General features: G+C 43.4%; 1 protein-coding gene across 3 annotated transcripts in view; it reads right to left on the minus strand.

Moving 5' to 3' along the window:
- bmpr2a (bone morphogenetic protein receptor, type II a (serine/threonine kinase)) overlaps positions 1-22,448 on the minus strand; it is a 31,609-nt gene extending 9,161 nt beyond the window's left edge. The window contains exons 1-11 of one of the 3 annotated variants that reach the window (XM_072683681.1): positions 22,227-22,448; positions 21,573-21,794; positions 12,256-12,438; positions 11,555-11,731; positions 9,362-9,469; positions 9,146-9,237; positions 8,688-8,915; positions 4,503-4,617; positions 2,205-2,365; positions 1,582-1,729; positions 1,174-1,310 (exon numbers count right to left, since the gene is read on the minus strand). In XM_072683681.1, coding sequence (XP_072539782.1) covers positions 1,174-1,310; positions 1,582-1,729; positions 2,205-2,365; positions 4,503-4,617; positions 8,688-8,915; positions 9,146-9,237; positions 9,362-9,469; positions 11,555-11,731; positions 12,256-12,438; positions 21,573-21,645 — 1,422 coding nt within the window. In that variant the 5' untranslated portion in view covers positions 21,646-21,794; positions 22,227-22,448. Of the gene's footprint in view, positions 1-1,173; positions 1,311-1,581; positions 1,730-2,204; positions 2,366-4,502; positions 4,618-8,687; positions 8,916-9,145; positions 9,238-9,361; positions 9,470-11,554; positions 11,732-12,255; positions 12,439-21,572 lie in introns of all 3 variants that reach the window. The other 2 variants (XM_072683680.1, XM_072683678.1) reach the window with 2 other exon arrangements.
- Between the last annotated feature and the right edge of the window lie 93 nt (positions 22,449-22,541).

Below are 22,541 nucleotides of genomic sequence, written 5' to 3' on the forward strand. Positions count from 1 at the left end.
TGATTCAGAGGTCTGTGATTTGTTGATAACAATTATTGATGCATCAAGATGATTCTCTCACTGTGTGAGTCTACTTCCTACTTTTTAAGCAAAGTATATGTAAAGATCCATACTTAACTTATTTATTTTTAAATTATATATTTATTTTCTTTATCAATAAATGGCAGTGGTGTGGCAAATCATCTGGCAGGCTTTGCAGTGGAGCTACAGTGGAAACACTTAGTAATACATCTTACCCTCCCAAGTAGCCTTTACACAGTAGACAACTTTCAGATTAACTCAGTTACAGTGACGTTAGATTCTGTGGTAAAGTATGTCCGCACATCACGTTACAGCTGTCCTACCCGTTTTCTTCAGTAATTCCTTTAACTTTAGTTTTGGTGTCATTGTAGAGTGAGGGGATCGCTGTGTCAGTAAAATATGGAGACGGGCCGCTGCTGTATTATAGCTCCAAACTAAGAAAAATAGTGTGAAAGCCTTGGTTCCCAAGGCTGAATACAGACATAAATATTTGGAAATAAAAGCTGTCATAGAGTTGTAATTCGCTTGGCCCTTTCCGAGTTGGGTGGAAGCTTTGTAAAATCTTGTTGGCAGCAACAAAAAACGCCTGGTTGTTATTCCTGCCAAACCACAAGCACCCAAGGTGCTTCCAATAGCTTTAAATGCAGAGGATGCTGGTCGGGTTTCTCGCTACATCTCATCTCTCTGATATGATATGCATGCCACAGATTGCCCGGTGCTGCACTTCCACACTTCCGCGGTCCACCTTCTGCGTTCCGCCAACATTACATTATCAATTAACATTTCCAAATTCGATTTTTGACATTTGTGAATGGATTCAGCAGCATCCATGTTTGCATCGAGATGCATCTAGAAATCTAAATCCCACCACTATTATTCGCATTGGGCCTATATTAGCAGAAAATGCTGAGTCCCATTTCAGAGAGAAAAACAGACTAAATGTCTACTAATGAGGAACACCAAATAGAACACACAACAAGACACAAAAGAAAGGACAGACACAAAATGACATAACGGGTCTACTGTGCACTTGTCCAGAGAGTTTATAGTAATAGGGTGTCTATGTACATTTACATTTACGGCATTTAGCAGACGCTCTTATCCAGAGCGACTTACAAAGTGCTTTGCTATGTGTATGTATTTAGTTTTTACCAGACTGTTCTCTTTCCACGCCTCTGGGAATTTGGGCCTCTGTTTGTGACGGGACACTAACGCCTGCATGTCCTCTATTGTTGGGTGATTCCCCACCTCAGACTGGAAGGCCAGCTGGAACGCTGGCACTGATTCACCTGCGACAGAGTCAAAGAGACGTACGACAGAATGGATTAAATGGATAAAGAAGGAGTATAATGACCCATAACTGCATAATTAGTCTCTATTAGTCACAGTTTGGTATCTGAGGGACTCTTCCACTGAAGAAGTCATTTTAGATAAAGTTAAGAATCACAGGCAGTAAGAGAGAGTCACTGCACTTGCTCAAAATATGCATGCATTACTGCTTACATCAATTGATATGTGTGTATGTATGTTTGTGTAAGTGTGGGTGTGTGTGTCCAGAACCTGGAAAGAGGTCAGGGCAGCGCATGAAGCTCTCCCAGTAAAGCAGACCCAGAGCATACACATCCACCTGCTTCAGTGCTGCTTCACAGTCCCGGAGATTCACCGCTCCTTCAAGCACCTCTGGCGCCATGTAACGCACTGTGCCTACCTACAACACAAGGGTACAGGATATTTACTTCACACTCGAAAACCTAGGATCTCCAAAATTACAACTTTACAGGAGAAGGAAGAACCTTTGTAGCTTTCTATTGATGCATTTATCACATAATTGTAACTGTAGCTGAAAGATCTAGTCAGTGGTTGTGGATAAAAAGAGCTGAGGCTGGGTGGGGAGGGGCAGTGTGTGATTGAATGTGCAGATGAAGCGTGGTGGGAGACATAGGCTGTTTTCTGCATATGCTGTTGGTATAGCGTTATTGAGGTTGTGCTTAAAATCCACATGGAACTGGGGACACTGGGCATGCATTAATGGTGCCGGTGGGGCAAGGTATGACCTGGTCACCAGGGAGGCCAGTGTGGCTCTACAGATTCATTTTTGGTCATTCCTTGAGTCAGAACCCTCAATTCAGCATTATTTTATCCAGCAAGCTAAAGTGAACAATCATGGAGAGGTGAATACTGACCTCACTGATGGCTGTGTTGTCCTCTTCTCCATGGCCAGACTGTTTCTTCCCTGTCAGAGTCATGGAGAGGCCGAAATCACTGATTACACAGCAGCCATCTGCCTTCACCAGCACATTTCTACTGTTCAGATCCCTGTGGGAGACTGCAGGCTTATACACATCTGAGAGAGACACACAGAGAAGGAGAAGGAGGGAAAGAAAGAGAGAGAGAATTAAAAAATGCTCACCAAGCCTTTGTCTATTTGTTGAGTATCAGTCTCAGAAATAATGTTTCTACTGTTGTATTCCTTTTCTTTCTTTCTTCTACTTATGTTTACTGTCAACCGAGTGGGTCAGACGTCTTGAATAAACACTCATGAAGCTCAACAAACTATTAAATCAGTCATTTTAATATGAACATTAACTTCTCTATAGCATTATATGTTTAACCTATGCATGGAAGGAACACACATTCACACTAGTGAAATATGGACAGTGGGTTAGGAGGCTTGCTCAATTGCACCTCAGCCATGTTTGAGAGATGAGAAAGCCCTGTTCCTTGACTCCTACAACCCCACTTTTCTAACCTTTAGGCCATGGCCGTCTCCCTGTGTTTAACAACCATGGTACTTCATTTTTTTCTGTGCCTGCAAGTCAATCTCCTGGGGGATCCAGTGTGTAGTAGCCTTTATGTGATTTTACCCCCATGCATTTGTGTGTACACTAGAGCTACTACGGCACGATGATAATATTCATGGTTGTGAAGGTTAATAGGTCACAATCAGCTTTCCTGGGAATATACTGTCTCCTCTGTTAAGTGGGTCTTGCTTTTTGTGGGTATGATGCATCTATCTTGGCACGATTCTATGCTCCAAACCAGCTGACACACACATATTGTAAAATTGAGGATACTGGTCTTATGTGGAACGTCTTCCAGGAGATAAACAAGGTACAACAACAACAATACACCCAGTCCCAGACTTTCTTTTGTGGAGGGGGTGGTCGTGGGGTTCGGGGGTAGTGGGGTTGAATCTTTCTTTGAATAACACCTCCTTAATGAACTGCCAGTAAAGTAACCTCAACTAGGTGAACACACTTGAAGGAGAATGCTGACTTCCAGACAACAGACTCCCATGATGACTAGCACTTCACTGAGTGATGGAGGGGTTGAAGTCAATTATGCTCTCTAGGACCTGGCATCGCCAGGCATGGGTTTCTTCTACCTTTCTGCAACACATGATTACACTACTTCTGCAGCCCTAGATAGTACTTCTGAATGCCTGCATGCTGTTAGAACATGATGTCATTCTTTACACTTACATTTATATTAATGGTATTTGGTTGATGCTCTTATTTGAATCATGTTATACAGGTAGGTGAATGTAGCATTAGAGGTGTTGCTCAAAAGCTGTACAGTACAGGTGTTGCATGGTGCCCTTGCCCGACTGGGGAACTGAAGCCCAGTCTCTCATTGGGGAATTGTTAGCCACTATGATACACCAACCACATCTGTAATGCTTTACATATCTGAATATAAATTCTGACTGAAGTGCCCATTGGTTATTGTTAACTACTCTACTGATGATGGACAAAATTATTGGGACACCACCACAGAGTTTATCCTGAGACTCTGTCTCTACTGTCCACAGAAGCCTTTCTACTAGATTTTGGAGATCTGATTGCATTCAGTAACAAGAGCGTTAGTACTGGAGTATTGGATGGAGCACCAACCATCATTTCAGAGACCACAGTTCCACTGCTCTTTATACCCCTCTAGCCTAGCATTACTAAATGTGGTATTAGGTATGGTGCCTGAACATGAGGGAGAGAAAGGGAGGAAAATTTCCATTTAAGAACACTAGGGTCCACTGCAGTATCATTACCATCAGCAGGGATGCTGAGTATGTGCCTGAGACACTACTGCAGGAAGACTGCACTGAGGAAGTGGAAAAATCAAGAGCCCCCCCATTACGTCCCCCGCACTCCCTCCCTCCCTTCCACCCACTATTCTATCAGAGAACTCAGTGAACCCTAAAGGCTAATAGAAATGCAAAAGAAAAAAACTTGCAGATTTATATTATATAAATATATAAATATTATCTTCTTTATTTTGCCTTAAATCACACACACACACACAGACAGGCATACATGGCTTGGACAGCGCTGAGATTTATGTGTCCTTACACACGGCTGCATCGCATGAAACATTCAAGCTTGTTAGTGAGAAATATGAGACTCCATAGAGACCAGATGTGAATAGCTAACATATATACACAGTTCTTAACAGTGTGTGTGTGTGTGTGTTGTCATATGACTCACCTCCTCTGAGTAGCTCAGTGTGCAGGTAAGCCAGTCCTCTGGTGACAGAGAGAACAAGGCGGCAGCAGCTCGACCAGTCAACAACCCTCGCGCTCAGATACGTGCAGAGAGAACCCTGAGGGAAAGAGTGAGGAGAGAGAAGCATCAGTGACCTGAATAGCTTATATACAGCATATAGCCCTACTGTCACACACCGGCAGTCAAAAGAAATAGCTCAGATGCACTTACACCGTAGCTAGTTTAATCCGTGTGTAACCCGTTTAGACCACTTGACCAACATGAAAGTCAACACTTCAGTTCTTCACTCTCAACTACAGTTTTCGGGGTCCCGGGTGGTCCAGCAGACTAAGCTATTATTAGAGGATCGCTGGTTTGAATCCCAGTCATGCTGCTAGCCATCGGCAGCCGAGGCCCAGAGAGAGCACAATTGGCCTTGCTCTCTCCAAGGTGGGTAGACAACACTCTTCCCCCACATCGCTTCACTGTCCTGACTGTCACTGGTGTCTGCCGGCTAGTGCGTTGGAGCCGGGTATGCAGCGCTTCCCTCGAGGCACGTTGATTTCCCAGCAAGGTTGCATCAGCAGCAGTTTGAAAAATGAGCAGCTGGACTGTGCGTGCGTCAGAGGGGGCGTGTGCTAGTCCACCCTCACTGGTGTCTGGTAAGATTCGGTTGCAATGAATCTGATTATTTATTTAGTTTTATTAACTACTGTTTTCTAACCTGCCAAGTCTGCATACTCATGAGTGTGTTATGATAGCAACCAAAAGAAAAATAAATGTGTAACTTCTTGATATAAGAATGCTATAAGAATACTATGTCAATCTGTGAAGAGACAAATCTTTAAACAGGCAGAACATGTGGGGCTGATAAAAGAAAATAAAAGGGTTATCCAATGGTTGGTGCAGATCATCATAAAAATGCATTGCCCCCCACAACCACAGGCCACTGGGAGGCGACCTGACACCCTTGATTTGACAGTTCTTGATTCAGTTGTTTGGTGTGCACCCAAGTATAAGTGAAGTGTTCATACCTGTCAAAACAAACTGAATTCAAGAAAAAAAGAGTTACTCCAGTCTTTTACCTATGAGCTCCACCTACCTTAGAAGTCCACTAGATTTTATAAGAGCATTTTCACACATATAGTTGGTTTGTACTGGTCCAACTCTGTGTGTTCAGAAATCAAGCGCAGAAATATGCGTCATGAAAAATAACGTGAGAACATTCCCTCTGCTTATTGGTCAGACCTGTACAGAAAGAAGACAGTCCTGTGTTCTGGGCTAGTAAATATATCTGTGCGATTTAGCATGGAGCAACAGCAGAGATGGCATTTGTTCACAGCTGTGGTAACGTTAATTATCTGGGCACTTTACCAGATTAGCACCTGGCTTATAGGAGCCGTTTAGCTCAAACTGTGCAGGGTACACCCGGTCAGATCGAGGTCAGATCACGTTCTCACCACAAACAAACCTCTCCAGAGTTTGTTTGAAACGCGACTGTGACCGGCTCTTCTTAAGGGTCTCAGTGCGTTTGTTTTGGTCCGCATTCGAGTGCGATTACTGTATTCACACCAGCCCAAACGAATCGGATCAAAGTCCAGTGATTTAAATGGACTAAAAGGTTCAGGTGTAAACACGTACAATTCAAAACAGGGTTTAGACACTACTTTAAATGCATATTTCTTTAATCTATGGGTCCTCTAAGAATGCTTTTCCTTCACCTATAAAGTTACCATTTTGGAGCTACAAGGTACTGTTCTGCCCCTCTTTTTCTCCTGCTGGTGGTGTGATGCCTCCCAGCACCTGCTGTTGCCGTGGCGACACGTTCTGAAGTAAGTCCCAGTAAATAGGGACTGACCGAGTGGGGAGCCCGCAAGCATAAATAATTAAGAACTTTGCAGCTGAGTCAATAATCTCCCACTTCCCCCATAATGAATGTGTGTGAGTGTGTATGAGTGTGTAATTAGGTTGGGTGGAGGAGAGGCTGAGCTGAACACGTAGCAACACTGATGCTAACTTTTGTCATATCATGTTGCAACAATAGGAAGAAGGTGTCGGAAAGCTGAGAGCGAAAGACGATGTTGATGATAAATAAAGAAAAGGAGCAGGAAAGAGAGAGAGTAGAGAAGAGGGAGCAGATGAGAGAGAAACATCTGTGAATCGGGAGAACAAGAGAAATCTGAACTAGGCTACACTTCTTCTTCAGGAAGCAGCTCTGTGGAAAGATCAAATATGACACCAGATCCCTCAGATACTCTAAACGCTCCAAATATAACCAGCAACGTTTGAACCTCATGCTGGAAAGGTATTCGGGGAGAAAACAAAAAGCAAAGCAGTGACATGGAAAGAAGTAGCACAAACAAGACACAGTAAAGCAGAAGCTAAAGGAACCACGTTCTTCTTTCTTTCACAGTGGCAAGCAAAAGTTTGGACACCCCAAATCAAAATGTCTGTTACCGTGAATAGCCAAAAAGTATAAAGTTGAAGATTGAAAACTTATTTAATGTTTAAACAGAATTGCTTAAGCTTGTTGTTGCCAGCTCAGGGTCTTTTAGTTCTTGTCTGGGAGATTTTTACCAATTTTTCCTATGCAAAGGGCTTCTAGTGCGCTTCTAGTGCGCTGAGATTATTGGGTCGTCTTGATGCGCTGCTCTTCAAAGATCTTTGGCATTGGCATTTGCATGCCACTCTATAAGTCCACTTTTCATGTTTGTGTAGTTCTACATTTTTTGAAAATGAGGGTATTAAAAAAAGAGTTCATCCTGCCTTTGTTGGAGTAACTGTGTCTACAAAATTTTGGACCATTGCTGTGAGGATTTTGATTGCATTTAACAACTGGAGTGTTAGTGAGGTCAGGATGTTGGAGGATCACCACCCTGACTAATCCAAAAAGTATTGCATGGAGCACCATTGTTTCAGAGAACACAGTTCCACTGCTCCACAGCTCAATGCCCTCCTAGGCCACATCTGTCATTAGGCATAGTGCCAGTTGATTCATGTTTATATGCTCCAGAGAGTCCTATTCTATTTGCAGTACTTCTCTACAGGGACCAGAAAGCAATGGGTCCTTAGTACAGTCATTAGAAAGGGTGTCTGCAAACACTTGGACATATATCCACATATTTATTTATTATTTATAAATATATTTTGTAACATCCACTTTTAGGGTGTGTGTGGTTTTATGGACCAGAACCAGACAATGTACATGGCCAGTTTTCATCTTTTCTCTATTTCTTTCAATTAACCCAGCTATTTTGTCACTGCCTCATTAAGACTGTGATATGATTATGTAAATGACATCTGTTCTGGCTAGCTGACTTAGATTACTGTCCAGAAAATCTCACAGAATTAAAAAGACTTTTGCAAGAAAGAATGGGTGAAAACAAGAACTGAAAGACTCTTAGCTGCTACCAAAAGGAGAGGGGTTACTGACCAAGCAGGCTGCCCATACTTTCTGTGCCCTTTTTCTTTTTTTTTTTATTCCATCTTTAACTGTTTAAAAGTAATCTGACCTAAAACATTAAAGCAATGCGTCCTCTGTAGCTTCATTCTTTTATTATTCACAGTAACTGATATTTTGAGCAAGGGTGCCTTTGTGTGCAATGTAGATGATAAAGTGATGAAAAATGACAAAAGGTGTATTTATATAAGGAAAAGGTGTCCATATAAGAACTGTATGGACTGTATATCAAACTCTTGCTTGGTAAAAAAAAAAAAAAGACAAACCCCATTTGTGATGATTTGGAAGCAACGATATGAAGCATTATCCCCTTAGAATAACAAAATCATGTTGATCCTTCACTGACTTGTAATGGTGAGAATAGAATCTTTGTTGTCCTCACTCCGGGCTCAGCACGATGCTGACTGCACTATGTAATGTTGGTGAAGCACACAGGACAGTGCTTGTGATAATCACGTAACGTAATATTTGTCCTAAAATCCTGTAACACTACTCTACCGCATCAGTTCACATGCTTCTTTCACTTTCAGTCATGATTCTGGATCTTTCAGTGAAAATGATCTGTGTCTTCGAGCATACACAGACAAACAGAAATTGAACATGTTGGTTCTGGAAAACTAAATAATAAAAAATAGCCAAAATTAACACAGACACCCATGGCACACTAAACTAATGGTGGTGCATGTTTGCGTTCGATCAGATGGTGTGTGTTCTGGCCGAGTGCTTACATATGGGTAGAACTCCAAGAGCAGCAGGTACTCAGTCCGACCGTCGGTTCCGAGTCGTTCCTCGCTTTCAAGGAATCGGGCTATGTTGTCGTGGTCCAGAAGGAGGCGGTAGATAGAGCGTTCATTAACAAATGGCTGGCGGTTAGCGCTGGAGAAAACTTTAACCGCCACAGAACGCTCCTCCAGACAGCCACGATACACTGACCCGTAGCGGCCGCGGCCAATCAGCTGCCAGACAAAGAGAAGGAAGGAGATCAGGGAAAGAAAAAGGGAAAGGTGATAACTACTTGTTGGCACATACAAACACAGGCTATGCCTGAAACTATGCTAATTTCCCCATGTAATGATTTGTTTGTAGTGGTATATGTTTTATAAATATACACATTTGATTTCATTGAATATCTTTATTGTGGTGCTATTAATTAATTTCACAAACTAGAAATTATGAGCTGTCCTACCTCAAGCAGCTTCAGGTTGTCCAAGTCCAGTGAAGGGGGAGAGAAGGCTGCCTCCAGCATGTTCAAGTTATGAAGACTCTGTTTACCGTGTCCTGTAAAATACACATACACACACACATATATATATATATATATATATATATATACACAGTGCATAAAAACAGATTAAAATTATATATTGTGGGAGCAATCAAAAGCATTTCTACAGCTACTCACCCCTGAGAACGCGGTATATGAAAAAGAGCAGCACAACCAGGACCGCTACCACTGAGACAATTGCCAGGGCAATAAGGATAGCCTCCTCTCGGTAGAGCTGGCGAGTGTCTGGCCGTGGGTCAAAGAGCAGATTAAGAGAGAAAAAAAACAAGCAATAATTATAAAATTATACAAGCCCTCCAGACAGGACAGCTCTTAGTCTCTGGCATTAAAGTAATACTGCATGGCCATACAGGACTATTAGCAAAGTGTGTGTGATTGTTATTGTGTGTGTGTGAGTGTTCCATGCTGCTGATGATCTCTGACACTGCTCTGGAGGGGTTGGCGAGCCTCAAGGTTGACTAAGCACAAAGCTCGACACGCTCTGAGCCACTTGACTTCACTCCACTCGCTCCTCAATCCCGTTACTTCTAGCGCTATCTTCTCACATTCCCTCCATTCTGCATGCTGATGTGTTCAGCAGCGAGGCTGAGTCAGAGAGCAGGCTGAGAGAGACAGGACAGAAACCTGCTGGTCTGAGGATAGCACACTCCGTACACCTCCTTGATCTTCTCCCTACAGCATGTACAGGTACTGGACAAAATAATGGAAACACTTCCACTATAGTGTACTTCATATATACACCTCCCTGTCCTGTTCGTTTATGTCCTAGCCTGCCTTGCAGCTGAACACGAGTACAGGACCTGGGCAAAATAATGGAAACATGTCCACTGCTTGGTACATTCTCTCTGTAGCCTGTACAGGGCCCGGATAAAGTAACAGAAACTCCTCCACTTATATTTAACCTTCCTTTTAAAGGGCATAGACAAAATAATGGAAACATCATACAATATATGGATGTGATAATAAGGACTCAGTCTGCCCTTTGTTTTCAGAGTAGCTTCAACCCTTCCTGTTATTCATGCTTTAAACTACTCTGGGACGCTGCATTCTTCAAGTAGAAGAAAGACTATACTGAGCAGCAGGGAGCATACAATGAAGTAGTATAGTTCGGTGAAAAATCTGCACAATTTCTAGGCTGGTTTGTGCTGACTGAGAGGCTACAGTAGCACAGATAACCACTCTATACAACTGCGGTGAGCAGAAAAGCATCTCAGAATGCACAAGACCTCCAACCTTGAGGTACATGGGCTACAACAGCAACAGACAAGGCTGCAATGGGCACAGGCTCACCAAAACTGGATAACTGAAGACTCGCACAACATAGCCTGATCTGATAAATCTCGATTTCTACTGAACTACACAAATCGTAGGGTACATCATGAATCCATAGACCCAAACAGCCACAAGACCAGACTGGTGGAGGTGGTGGAATGATGTGGGAAATGCTTTATTGACACACTTTGGGCCTGTTCATTCCAATCAATCATTGCTTGAATGCCACAGCCTATTTGAGTATTGTTGCTGACCATGTGTATCCCTTCATGGCCACTATTGACCCATCTTCTAATGGCTAATTTTCAGCATGATAATATACCAGGTCACAAAGTAAAAGGTGTCTGAAATGGGTTTTATGAATTTTCAGTGGCCTTCCCAGTCACTGAACCTGAATCCAAAATGTTTGGGATGTGGTAGAATTGGAGATTCGCAGCATGAAAGTGCTTCTGAAAATCTGCAGGAACTGTGTGACAAAATCATGTCAATATGGCCCAGAATCTCAAAGTGTCTCAAGAGAGTTTCCAACATCTAGTGGAATCCATGCCATAAGGAACTGAGGCTGTTGTGAGAGAAATGGGAGGCTCTAACCAGTATTAGTAAAGTGTTCCAAGTGCTTGAAAGTGACAACTATCATTGAATTTAGGCTGGTCATTATTTAGCAGAAAGTCTCTGCATAGGCCTCTAGGATCATATTAATAAGCCTTGGGGACCCATGACCTGGTTCAATGGTTGTCTTTTCCTGGTCCACTGGATAGGAACTCCCCACAAGACCTGCTAAGCATCTAACCCAGCCGGTCCATTTTGACCTTTGTCAAAGTGTCTCAGATCCTTATGCTCATTTTTCCTGCTTCTAACACATCACTTTCACAAACTGACTGTTCACTTACTACCTACAATATTCCATCCCATTCACAGGTGCCATTGTAACCAGATAATCAATGTTCTTCACTTCTCCAGGCAGCGGTTTTAATGATATGAAAGTCTGAGCAAAAGGTCATCCATACACCACCCCCACGTGCACATACACACACTTACAGACTGGCTGAGCGGTAGTGGGTCTAGGTGGTGGGAAGTCCTCAGTGAAGTTGAGGTTGCACAGGTCTCTGCTACAGCAACAGAAGCGGTAGCTGCCATTTTGGATTTGGGAAGGTGGGTTTGTCACTTGGCAATGGTCGTCATGGCACTCTTGGTCATCCCTATAGGCCCAGCAACCTACCATACAAAGAAGAAGGAAAAGAGATAGTATGTTTGTAAGTGTGTGTAAGTACCGTTACACCTCAACTATGAGCAGCAAACAAATATTTTTTACATTTCTGCTGTTGCTTTTAACAATGCATTAAATTTCATTTTCAGAAACTTAGTGACAATTTTTGTTATAATGTGTTCTGAGTTTCCTGGAATGTCCTATAAAGACCTCACATCAATAATTGTGTGGAGGGAGCACTCAGAGGATAGCACACACACCACAGCGGTCCTGTAACTAAGTGGACACCTGACCGCATCAGGACTCCTCAGATAGAGTCACCTTCAACGCCCAACACGTCCCCCTGGGGATGCGGCTGAACACATCTCCCTTGGACTCCCCTTGGATTCGCCCTATATGAGGAGGTCACACATCTGCTTTGCAGTTGAGACCTCACCTGACGCCAGTGGGGGTGACTAGTATTTAGTTTGTCAGGGAATGATGGTTCACACTGGTTTAGCCAATAAAGTTTTAACATCACTGCTGTGCGTACCTTGTTTGACCAGTCGGATTCCATTCTGTGACTTTTCCCACAGTCCGTAGCAGCGGCCGCCCTGGCTGCAGCGGATGGTGGAGTTCTCCAGAAACACACGGCCTTCTCCTCCTCCGCCGAGGCGCTCAGCCAGAGCCTGGTGCTGCTCTGCATATGCACACTCCCTCTCCTCAGTCTGAGCAGCTGGGCAGAGAAAGAGGGAGAGAGAGTAAGAGAGAGAGAGAGATAGAGAGAAAATGATTATGATACCCTTATAAGGTACTATTGGTATTTAAATGTAAAACTACAACTAAGGCTTATAACAACAGGCTGTAGCTGCTGCCAACCAGAGGACCATTGAGCGAGCAATGTCAAAGACTCCACCCAACTCAGAAAGGCTGAAGCAATCGAGCCCAGTCAGATTTCTCTGATTTCTATCTGTGTCCAAACTGCTGCACTTCCACACGTTCGAGTTCAGTCTTTTGTGTTTCTTCAACATTACGTTATTTACAAAATTCATTTTTGACATTTGTCAAATTGACAGAATTCTCAAAATTGTCCACATCCACATCAGGATGGAAAAAAAAGTTATTTCAGTATATATTTTGGTTAAATCTAATCCATCCTAATCTGATTCTGATACTTTATAATATAATTACCAGTATCAAATATTATTGTGCATCTCTTACAGAAGGAAATAACTAAAGAGACGAACCAAGTATCGAACTAGATGTACTTACCAGAAATAAGAAGTACATAATGTCAAACTTCTAACTACATTCATATGAACAAGAACACACTCAGAAAACATATTTACATCACATCATGAATAGCCACTTTAAATGATAGACTTGTATGCATACATTCCACTATTATTATTACCCTCGCTCTCAGCCAAGCTCTCTCAAGGCCGAGTAGTTTCACGGCCTCTGGGTTACAGCACCAGAGAATGTAAGCACTGATAATGCCTCTGCCTTACAGCTAATAAGCTGCTCTTTCATCAGCACAACCACAGCGGCACTAACCCTGAGAGCTAACTCACACACACACACACCCTCACTCACTTTATATCACACCGATTTGATATGAGGAGGAGAAGCCTGTAACAAATCCAGCCTGAAAAACAGCACAGAACTACCCACTGCAGTAGGGTTGAGGGATCATGCTTTAACGGCAACACTACTTCTAGGCTTGGACGCTATAACGCTAATACTGTATACTATGGAATAAAACAAATGTTGGCGGTATTTCGAAATTACGACATGTCTGATGTGTCTTAAGGTTACTAGTGTAACCCCTGTTCTCTAATAGCATGAGTGAGGTGTCTCACTATGGGATACGCCCCTTCGGTGCTCATAGGCTGGCTGACAGATGTGATGCTTGTGATCCCGCCCCCCGGTGACACAACATCATCTGCTCATTCAAAACAGGCATATCTCTTCCTCGCTTCACGCTGCAAGGAGGGTGGTCTGATGAGACACCTCACTCATGCTATCAGAGAACCGGGGTGACACTTGTGACTTTAAGTTCTCTTTTAAGCATTCGTTTTGGTGTCTCACTATGGGATGTCCTTACTCCCGTATTGCCAGACAAACCTGCCCCGACCAGATTTTATTGGCCTGGCGTAGTGAAATAGAGCTCCTGAGGTATATGCGGAAGGGGCGTATCCCATAGTGAAACACTGAAACGAATGCTTGAAAGAGAACACACATACCATACAACGTATGACTGCACATGACTCCACATTACACACAGCGCACTGCCAGCCAAATGAGTGTTCGTCCATAGGAGGTGGGCCGGTGGCATACTCTAATAGTTGCTGACACATCAAACTAACAAGCAGTTAGCCAGTGGGGGCTCTGATACAAGCTGACATATCGGAATAATGAATAGCCTATCTGATGCTCCAAACAATCGGCCAGTAAATGCTGATGGCTGGAGGAGGCTGCACGCATGTGTGCATGTATGTGTGTGTGAGAATTCCTGCGTGAGAGCGCTTTTGACAGGATGAGTAGAGGATGAGTCATCTGATTTGGCACTGTCACGCTCCAACATGGAGAAAAAGAAGAGAGATGATGGAAAGAGTGAAGGCTCGCATCACTCCCATCACAAAGAACATGTCTAAGGGTGTGATCAGACTTGGCAGGTTGGGTTCGATAAACATAAATCAAACTGCTTCTAAAGACACTCTGGTGTAGCTCATTACACAGACCAAAGATGTATAAACAGACTCCCCTGCTGAAAAAAGCCTGGCCAGCTCAAGCAGCTGGTTAACCAGCTTAGCTCTTGAGCAGCTCAGGGTATTGTTTGAGTTTGATGGTTTCACTGGCCTACCAGCATGACCAACCTGACAAAGACAAACGGCCAAAAACAACCAGAACCACCATTAGTGGTTAGGGTTAGGGTTAGATAGAAGGGGTAGATAGAATTTGACTTCAGTCCTTAAAACATCTGTGCAGGGACCACACGCACACACACAAGTGAGCAAAAAACACACAAGGTGAGCAGTGTCACCAAGCCTCACCAAGCTGGTTTGACCAACATATGACCAGCAAGACCAAGCTCCCGACATGAGTAGCTTCTCCCCAAAAACTAGTTTGTATTAGCATTTAGTATGCAATTGGGACACACCCTAGACAACTGGGTCAGAACGTCTCCAAAACATCATGCAGGTCTTGTGGGGTGTTTCTGGTATGAAGTGGTTGATAAGAAATATGGGCACCTAAAACTCACTGATGCTCACGGAGGCCCCACCTTAAAATTTACAAAACATGAAGGATCTTCTGCTAGCATCTTGAGACCACATACCACAGGATGCCTTCAGAGGTCTTGCAGAGTCCATGACTTGAATTGTCAGATCTGTTGTGGGGGCACAAGGGGGAACTACACAATATTAGACAGATGGTGCAACGTTATGTCATAGCTGATCGGTGTAATTATCACAATGATGTTGCAGAGGTCTCAAAAACTCAAATATGATACACTTGGCTTTAAGCGGTTCGTTGTAGTAATGACTTTGGCTCTTGGGTTGCCTACGAAAAAGCTTGTCTGCAGTTGCAGCCTGCTTCCTCGGTGCTACTGGCATTACACAGCTGGCCTTGAATGTGCAGGTTTTACGCACATTCCTCTGGAAAAGAACAAAAAAAACGAATAGCATGTGCAAGTATAAGAACACAATATCAGCTCCAAACTCCAGGATGAGGCATCTCATCAAAGGAGAGCTAATGTAAATCGAAACTACAGCCAGTCCATTTAAATGAGATCTACTGCTGAAATAAATCATTAATGTCGTTCCTCTAGTCAAAAAGCTACAGAGTGGGGGAACATGCAGCCGACCTAAATTTACAGTCAGGGAGTCAGAGCCTCTAGCCAACAAAGCCTCCTCTTCCTTTAATCTGTCCATCCATCCATACTTTCACCCATCTGCTCTACTCATGCAAGCAGCAGCACTTCAGAACATGAGGAAAATATGCAGTGTGTGTGTGTGTGTGTGTGTGTGTGTGTGTGTCAGAGACAGTGAGAGATTTTTGGATTCATCTCCTGTAAAATCAAGATCAAGGCTTCATGACTCAAAGTCTGTTGAAGTTTCTATGGCAACACAACACATACAAAGTCCTGTGCGATATAGTCAGGGTTTCTGCAGTCCTTTACAGGCAAACACACGGGCACACAAATGCACACAGTCTGTATGAAGTAACAGAATGTATAAAGTAGGGATATGCTGGACGTCGGATAAATGTTTAAGTGACTTTAAGACTAGAGCAACTTGGACCAGACCCTATTTCTCGTTGTCAGACGACTGCGTCAGAGCATCTCTGAAACAGCAGAGCGTCTAGGATGCTCCTGGTCAGCAGTTGGGCTGTGTGTTGGCAAAAGCCTGGCGATATCCAACTATCACAATACAGGGGTTAAGATTTAATATACTCTGATACTGCAAGCATATGCATTAAATCTAAGGATGTCCCGATCAGGTGTTTTTTGCACTTGGAGTCTCTTAATGCTGAGTAATATCCGATATTGATTCTAACACACCCGATCAACAGTCCCACAGTTTAGATAGGATGAGCTGCTGATTAGTACACTCTAAATAAATCCCTTTCTTTTTAGCAGCAGTTTCTATACTGATACATTCTGGACTGGTTGATTTAGTTTAGTCGAGAATTTTCTCAAAATAACGTGTTTAATATCTTATAATCCAGTCCGACTCTCCTCCCTGACCAATCAGCTCCCAGCTCCTTGACAACACTGCAGTCAAGTCACTTTGTGTGTGTACACAGTGGTACACACTTTGGACTGGTATCTGTTGTTGTTGGTCTACTAATGTGAAATTAGTTACAGCGGGTGTTGTTAATGTGCTGTAATTTGGGTTTCTGTACTGTGTGTGTATTAGCATTAGCATAAGCCTCCTCCCGGTTCTGAATGCAATCTTCAGTGCTGGTTTATAAACAAAGAAAGGTGTGCGGTTCTCCCGCTGGTAAAACAGAGCGCTTCAGTGATAGTGTTATAAATGTTCAGATATTATGGTCTGTGTTAATGTTCCACTATAAAATAGACTCTAAACTCTTTTATTTACCTTATAAGAACGTCCTGGGAATAATGTCCATTAGCCAGCCAATATGCTCATATGGGGCTCAAATGGGTGGTACGTGGGCTAAGTGGGTTCCAGTTAGGCATGGGCTCTTAGTTGGGCTTCCCACCCTATCCTGAAATGGGTCCCATCTAGGTCTTATGCACAGTGTACAACCCAGATGGTGGCCCATGTTGTTTTACCCTACCTGGTCCAATAACTGACCATGGTGGGATCCTAGTGGGCATCCCTATGTGGGGCCAACATGGAACCAATGGATCAAACTTTCTGGTTCCCACTTAGGTCTACCCATACGGGTCCCACATGAGCATGTTATCTGGGTAATGGTGCCTTGAGGACACCAGATGGCGCTCCGGACACTGTGTGAGTCTGAACTGGATTGGGATTAAAATAGCTGATACCTGATCCATTCGAATTTGCCTCTGTTGGATCAGATTGGGACATCTCTAATTAAATGAAATCAGGGACAGAAACAGTGGGATATGAAGACAGAGGTCAACAACTGCTATACCACTAATCAAGATAAGACTGCTCATATTATTATTGCTATAATCCTGCAGATGATCATTATTTTGCCTATGTTAGCATTGTCGTTCAATCTGACACATCTGCACAGTCACTGTTTCAGAAGACAAATGCAAGCCTTCAGCAGAAGCAGGCCGGAGAAAAGCAACCACACACACACAGGCACACACACTCTTTCTGCATAAAGTAACTGTTTCAGAAGACCACCACAACCGAGCCAGTGGGGAGAAAAATAGCAGCTTCTCTCTCTCTTTCTGTTTCTCTCTCACACATGTACACCCCCCCCCCCTCCACACACACACAGCGTGCAGTGGAGAGACATTCTGAGTTTTTCAGGTCAGGCGCCTTTCATCTGTTTTGACTAACTCAAAATTATCTAAGGCGAATCAGACTGAATGTCAGGGCTTTACCAAAGGCTTCCTTCCCCCTGCTGCTCACCACTGCTGTGCTGGACGCTGGCCAGAGGGACAGCACAGGGCCCTGAGCGAGCGGCAAGAGGCCTTTCGCTGTTCTGTTTACTGTGCAGATCTTCATCTTACTATTTCTGTCCCATCGCCACTCCCTCCGCCTTTCTGCCAATTTTTATGACTTGTCTCGAGTGCTCTTGCCCCCTCGTTGTCTCTCTCTCTCTTGCTCTGACGCTCACCATGCTCTCACGCACACACATTCTCATTTCTTCCTGTCCATGCGAGAGGTCACCGTGCATTCCCTCCGACATGGAGCTGACATCATTTGCATCTGGAACAATGCTTGGCCTTCCTGCACCTCCTCCTGGAAGTGTAAGTGGTTTCTGGAGCTGTGCAGCTGTGGACACAAGGCTTATAATGGTGGACTGGGCTGAGTCGATGAAACACACACACAACCACACACACATACAGTGAGCAGGGAAGAGGGGGGTGAAAGATAACGTAGGCCTTATCTTATCTCAGTGTTGTACAGTAGACCCATTTCACCTCTGGGGCTGATGCCAGAAACCAGAGACCACAGACCACACACACACTCTCACAGACGCATACATACTTAATAGAGTACTAAGTGGGCAATCACCCTCTATCCCTCTATCCATCATAGGCCTACATTATTGTACAAACCCATCATTATATACAAACAGAAAGTTGTTTGACCTAATGGAACAGACAATATCAAGAGCCCAACCCACCATACTGCAGGCAATTGACAGGAAATCAACAGCCCAGCTGACCATACTGCTGGTAACCTAGCAGCTTGAAAGGCCAAATCTTCTTACTGTAGGTAACCAACATCCCAACTGACCATACAACAGGTAATCAGCAGGTTAATCCGACAGGCAAACAACAGTCCAATTCATTTTACTACATGCAACTGATATCAACAGCCAACCAACATCCCAACTCACCATACTGCAGGTCATCGGCAAGTAATCTGACAGTTAACTGACAGCCCAACTCACCAACCTACAGGTAATCAACAGGTAATCTGACAGATAATCTGACAGATAATCAACAGCCCAACTCATCATTCCATGGGTAATCAACATCCCTACTGACCATACTGCAAGTACTCGGCAGGTAATCTGACAGTCAATCAACAGCCCAACTTTCATATCTTAGGTATTCATTTAGACAACTGACCATACGGCAGGTCATCAATAAGTAATCCAACAGCCAGTCAATTGCCCAATTGATAAAATTTTAGGTGACTGCCAGAATAACTGACCATACTGCAGGTAATCGACAAGTACTCTGAAAGTCAATCAACAGTCCAAGTTATCATATCTTAGGTATTCATTAAGACAACTGACCATACTGCAGGTCATCGATAGGTAATCCAACAGGCCAAATGATTATTCTGTGTGTGCCACAACCGAGGTGAAATAACAAGCATTGTGGAATGTTTCCGGAGTACCACATTCAGTTTTGAATGTGAAACACAGTTCCTCATTCTCTCGCGGCTGCAGAAACAAATTGAAGCCAGTGTTGAAATCCTGGCTCTGTGTTTTACTGTATCTGACTCCAACCCATATATTTGTAGAATATGTAAAAGTGGAGGAAGCAGAGTAAAGACTTACTAACTGGATCCTCCTCTCAAGAAGACATCACTGAGCCCAGCACAGTATCAGCAGGGAGAAGCAAACCCCTCTAATGACATATTGAGCTACACAGTGCAATTCTGCATGTACGTGAATTCGACCGCGTTTTAAATGTGTTTGATTCCAAAAAGTAAGCTCAATGAAGGCAGTCTGAGACACGCTTGGTCTGGGAGAAGGGGGTGGGTCTACTAAATAAGTAGAATAGAGTCTGGCTCCGCCTGTGGTCTCTACTGTGCAAGCTCTGCTTGCAAACTTGACAACATGGTGGACAAGTTTGGCTTCATTACTATAGAACGGAAGGGAATGTAACCACAGCGTCCATGTTTTCTACAGTCATTGGTTGAGACCAAGAAGTTAAATGGGGATTAGGCCCTAACTTTAAGGCCACTGGTCACAGTAAGATGTTAATGTTTCTACAGAAAGGTAACAACTTTTTTTGGACATTATATTGTCCCAGAAATCATGGCAGATATGGTAAAAATACTATATCACGATATTTAGAACTAATATTCAGATACTCTCGTGTACTAAATACAGTGATTTCTATTCAACATATGCTACTCTTCATGTAATTAAACCAGTCAAATTACACGGTCTGTAATGAAACCTGCAGCTGATAAGTGTCCTCGATATGCTCAGAAAAGCATATTTTTATTGCGCTAACAAAATTTATTACAATACAGTAAAATATCTTCAAATTGCCCAGCTCTAATTACTGTCATTTTAAGAGTAATGTTACACCACTGGTAAATTCATTATATAATACCATAATAATGTAATTACACCCCTTTAAAGAGCAATGAGCTTTCAGTTATTAGAAAGAACATTCAAATATATATTATAAACAAACAAAAGCAATGAAAGTCAACATTATTGGCTGTTTCACGATTATGAGCTCTTCTTGCTAAATAAACATAATCCTTGGCAATATCGAGTGTCGCAAAAATGTCTGAGGTCATATGTCCAAATACGGTACGATAAGTCAATAATAAATTAATGTGACAGGCACGTTACACTAGTATGTGGGAGGTGCTCTAGAAAATAAAACATGCTGTGATCCAGATACAATTACTATATTTGATGTAAATGATCTAGCTCTATGGGTCTGTATGGTCTAATGTTGATCTTCTACACGTGAGATTACACATATAGTCTAAGACTGTGGCGGTTAAAACTATATATTAGTTGATTTCTTTCATATAGCTTTCATTTGTGTGATGTGTTTGACATGCAAGAGCACAATGACCCAACGGACACTTCACGCAGCATTACATGGTTTATTTATCAATTCAGTTCTTTTTATTTGTATCATTTCTTGTGCAATTTGGTCCGATCAGTTATCTGATGCAACTAGACAAGTGGTGATCACAACATCATTATCTTGGACACTGTGTATTAGTCAAACAAGCTGCAATTCCACCAAAGATCACTAACCCTGCTCCTGAGGACCAACCTCCCTGCACATTTTTACCTTCAACCCTAATCAACCCCACCTAATCCAGCTAATTACCGCCTTCAGAAGAGCTTGATTAGCTGAGTGCTGAATTTGGGCTGAAGGTGAACCCTTCCGGGAGGACGGTTGAGGACCACTATTCTACGCTGATCACTTGTCTCATTTATGATCTTCAAATACTGTACATATACCATCTGGACAAAAGTATTGGGACACCTGCTCATTCATGGTTTCTTCAGATATCAAGATGATTAAAAACAAGTTTATTCTGCTTTTGTTGGAGAAACTGTTTCTACTGCCCAGGGAAGAAGGGTGTGAGGATCTGATTGCATTCTGCACCAAGAATGTTAGTGAGGTCAGGATGTCAGACGATGACCACCTCACCTCATCATCCTCATCTCCCTGACTCATGTTTATATTGGTAATATGTCTCTACAGGCACTGCCATCTGTGTGTGGATTAGCACATCTGTCTCAGCAATGGGTGCAACTTACAGTAACTGAATCAATTCATCAGAAGGGTGTCGACAAACATCTGGATATATAGTGTCTGTAGCATTGCTATAAGGACAATATCATGATCATATAATAATTACCTAACCTTTTATTGTGGTTTATCATAGTACATTTGTCTGTGAAATTGGGAGGCCCATGGAGTAGTACAGTAGTACGGGCCAGAGTTACAGAAAAGTGCTGTACACTTACCAGCAACTGGACTGAGAAGAACCATGGCAAATAGCCCAATATCGAAGACAGTGATCCGGCCCTCCATTGCCATGTTTCTGCCTCCTTCTCCTCTTCAGAGACCCAAATCTCAGGCTTGCGGTTGTTCAGTACACCTCAGTGAGTCACTTGTCAAAAATACGAGAGGCACGTTTCTGAAGCCGTCTTACAGGAAAGCCCATGTCCAGCAAGGATAGCGGCCAGCTACAGAAAAGCAGAGTTTTTAAACAGACAGTCCGGCGAGAACAGACAACTACGTTGAAGGCCTCGCCGCCGGAGTCCCCACAGGAATGACAGACAGACAGACAGACAGACGACTGAAATCAGCTAAAATAACCCTTATCTGTTTCCTCTCACTGCCGAGATGTGTGCTAATAAGTTAACCGAGCCCAACAAATTATAAAACCCAACTTTGGCGTTCGCTTTACCCTCTCAACGCCGGCCCTCTTCATAAAGTAGCACACATTAGAGTTTCCCAGAGAAGATGTGGCCCTGCCCGAGACGACGTCCAGCATGCCCTCCGTCGCCAAAGGCCGTTTCGAAGAGGAACCCTGGGCTGCTCGAACCTGAGGCTGCCGCACACATTCAAACAACAGCCTGAGTGTCTATCGCTCACATGCTAGTCATCATACTGACCGCACACCACAGATTCTGTTCTTCGCCTATGGAGATTTCAGCGTTTTCTCGCCAGGTTGGCCGGAGAAACCGCATGGTTTGCGTGTCATTCCTCCCTCGGCAGTGAGCGAACAACAGGAACAGCGATGGAAGTGGAGCTCCGGGCTGGAAACGCCTCGCCTTCCGTCCGTCCGTCTCCCCCAGCTCCGCTCCCCTCACTGGAGATGCTGATCCAGACGAGCGATGTCCGACTCGTGATTGAATCGTCCTGTCGAATCGGTTCTTTCCAATAAATCGCTCGAAACGTCTCACGATTCTGCAGAGCCCTCAAAGCCG

The sequence above is a fragment of the Salminus brasiliensis genome, chromosome 7, assembly GCF_030463535.1.
Source record: "Salminus brasiliensis chromosome 7, fSalBra1.hap2, whole genome shotgun sequence".
NCBI classification, from domain to species: domain Eukaryota; kingdom Metazoa; phylum Chordata; class Actinopteri; order Characiformes; family Bryconidae; genus Salminus; species Salminus brasiliensis.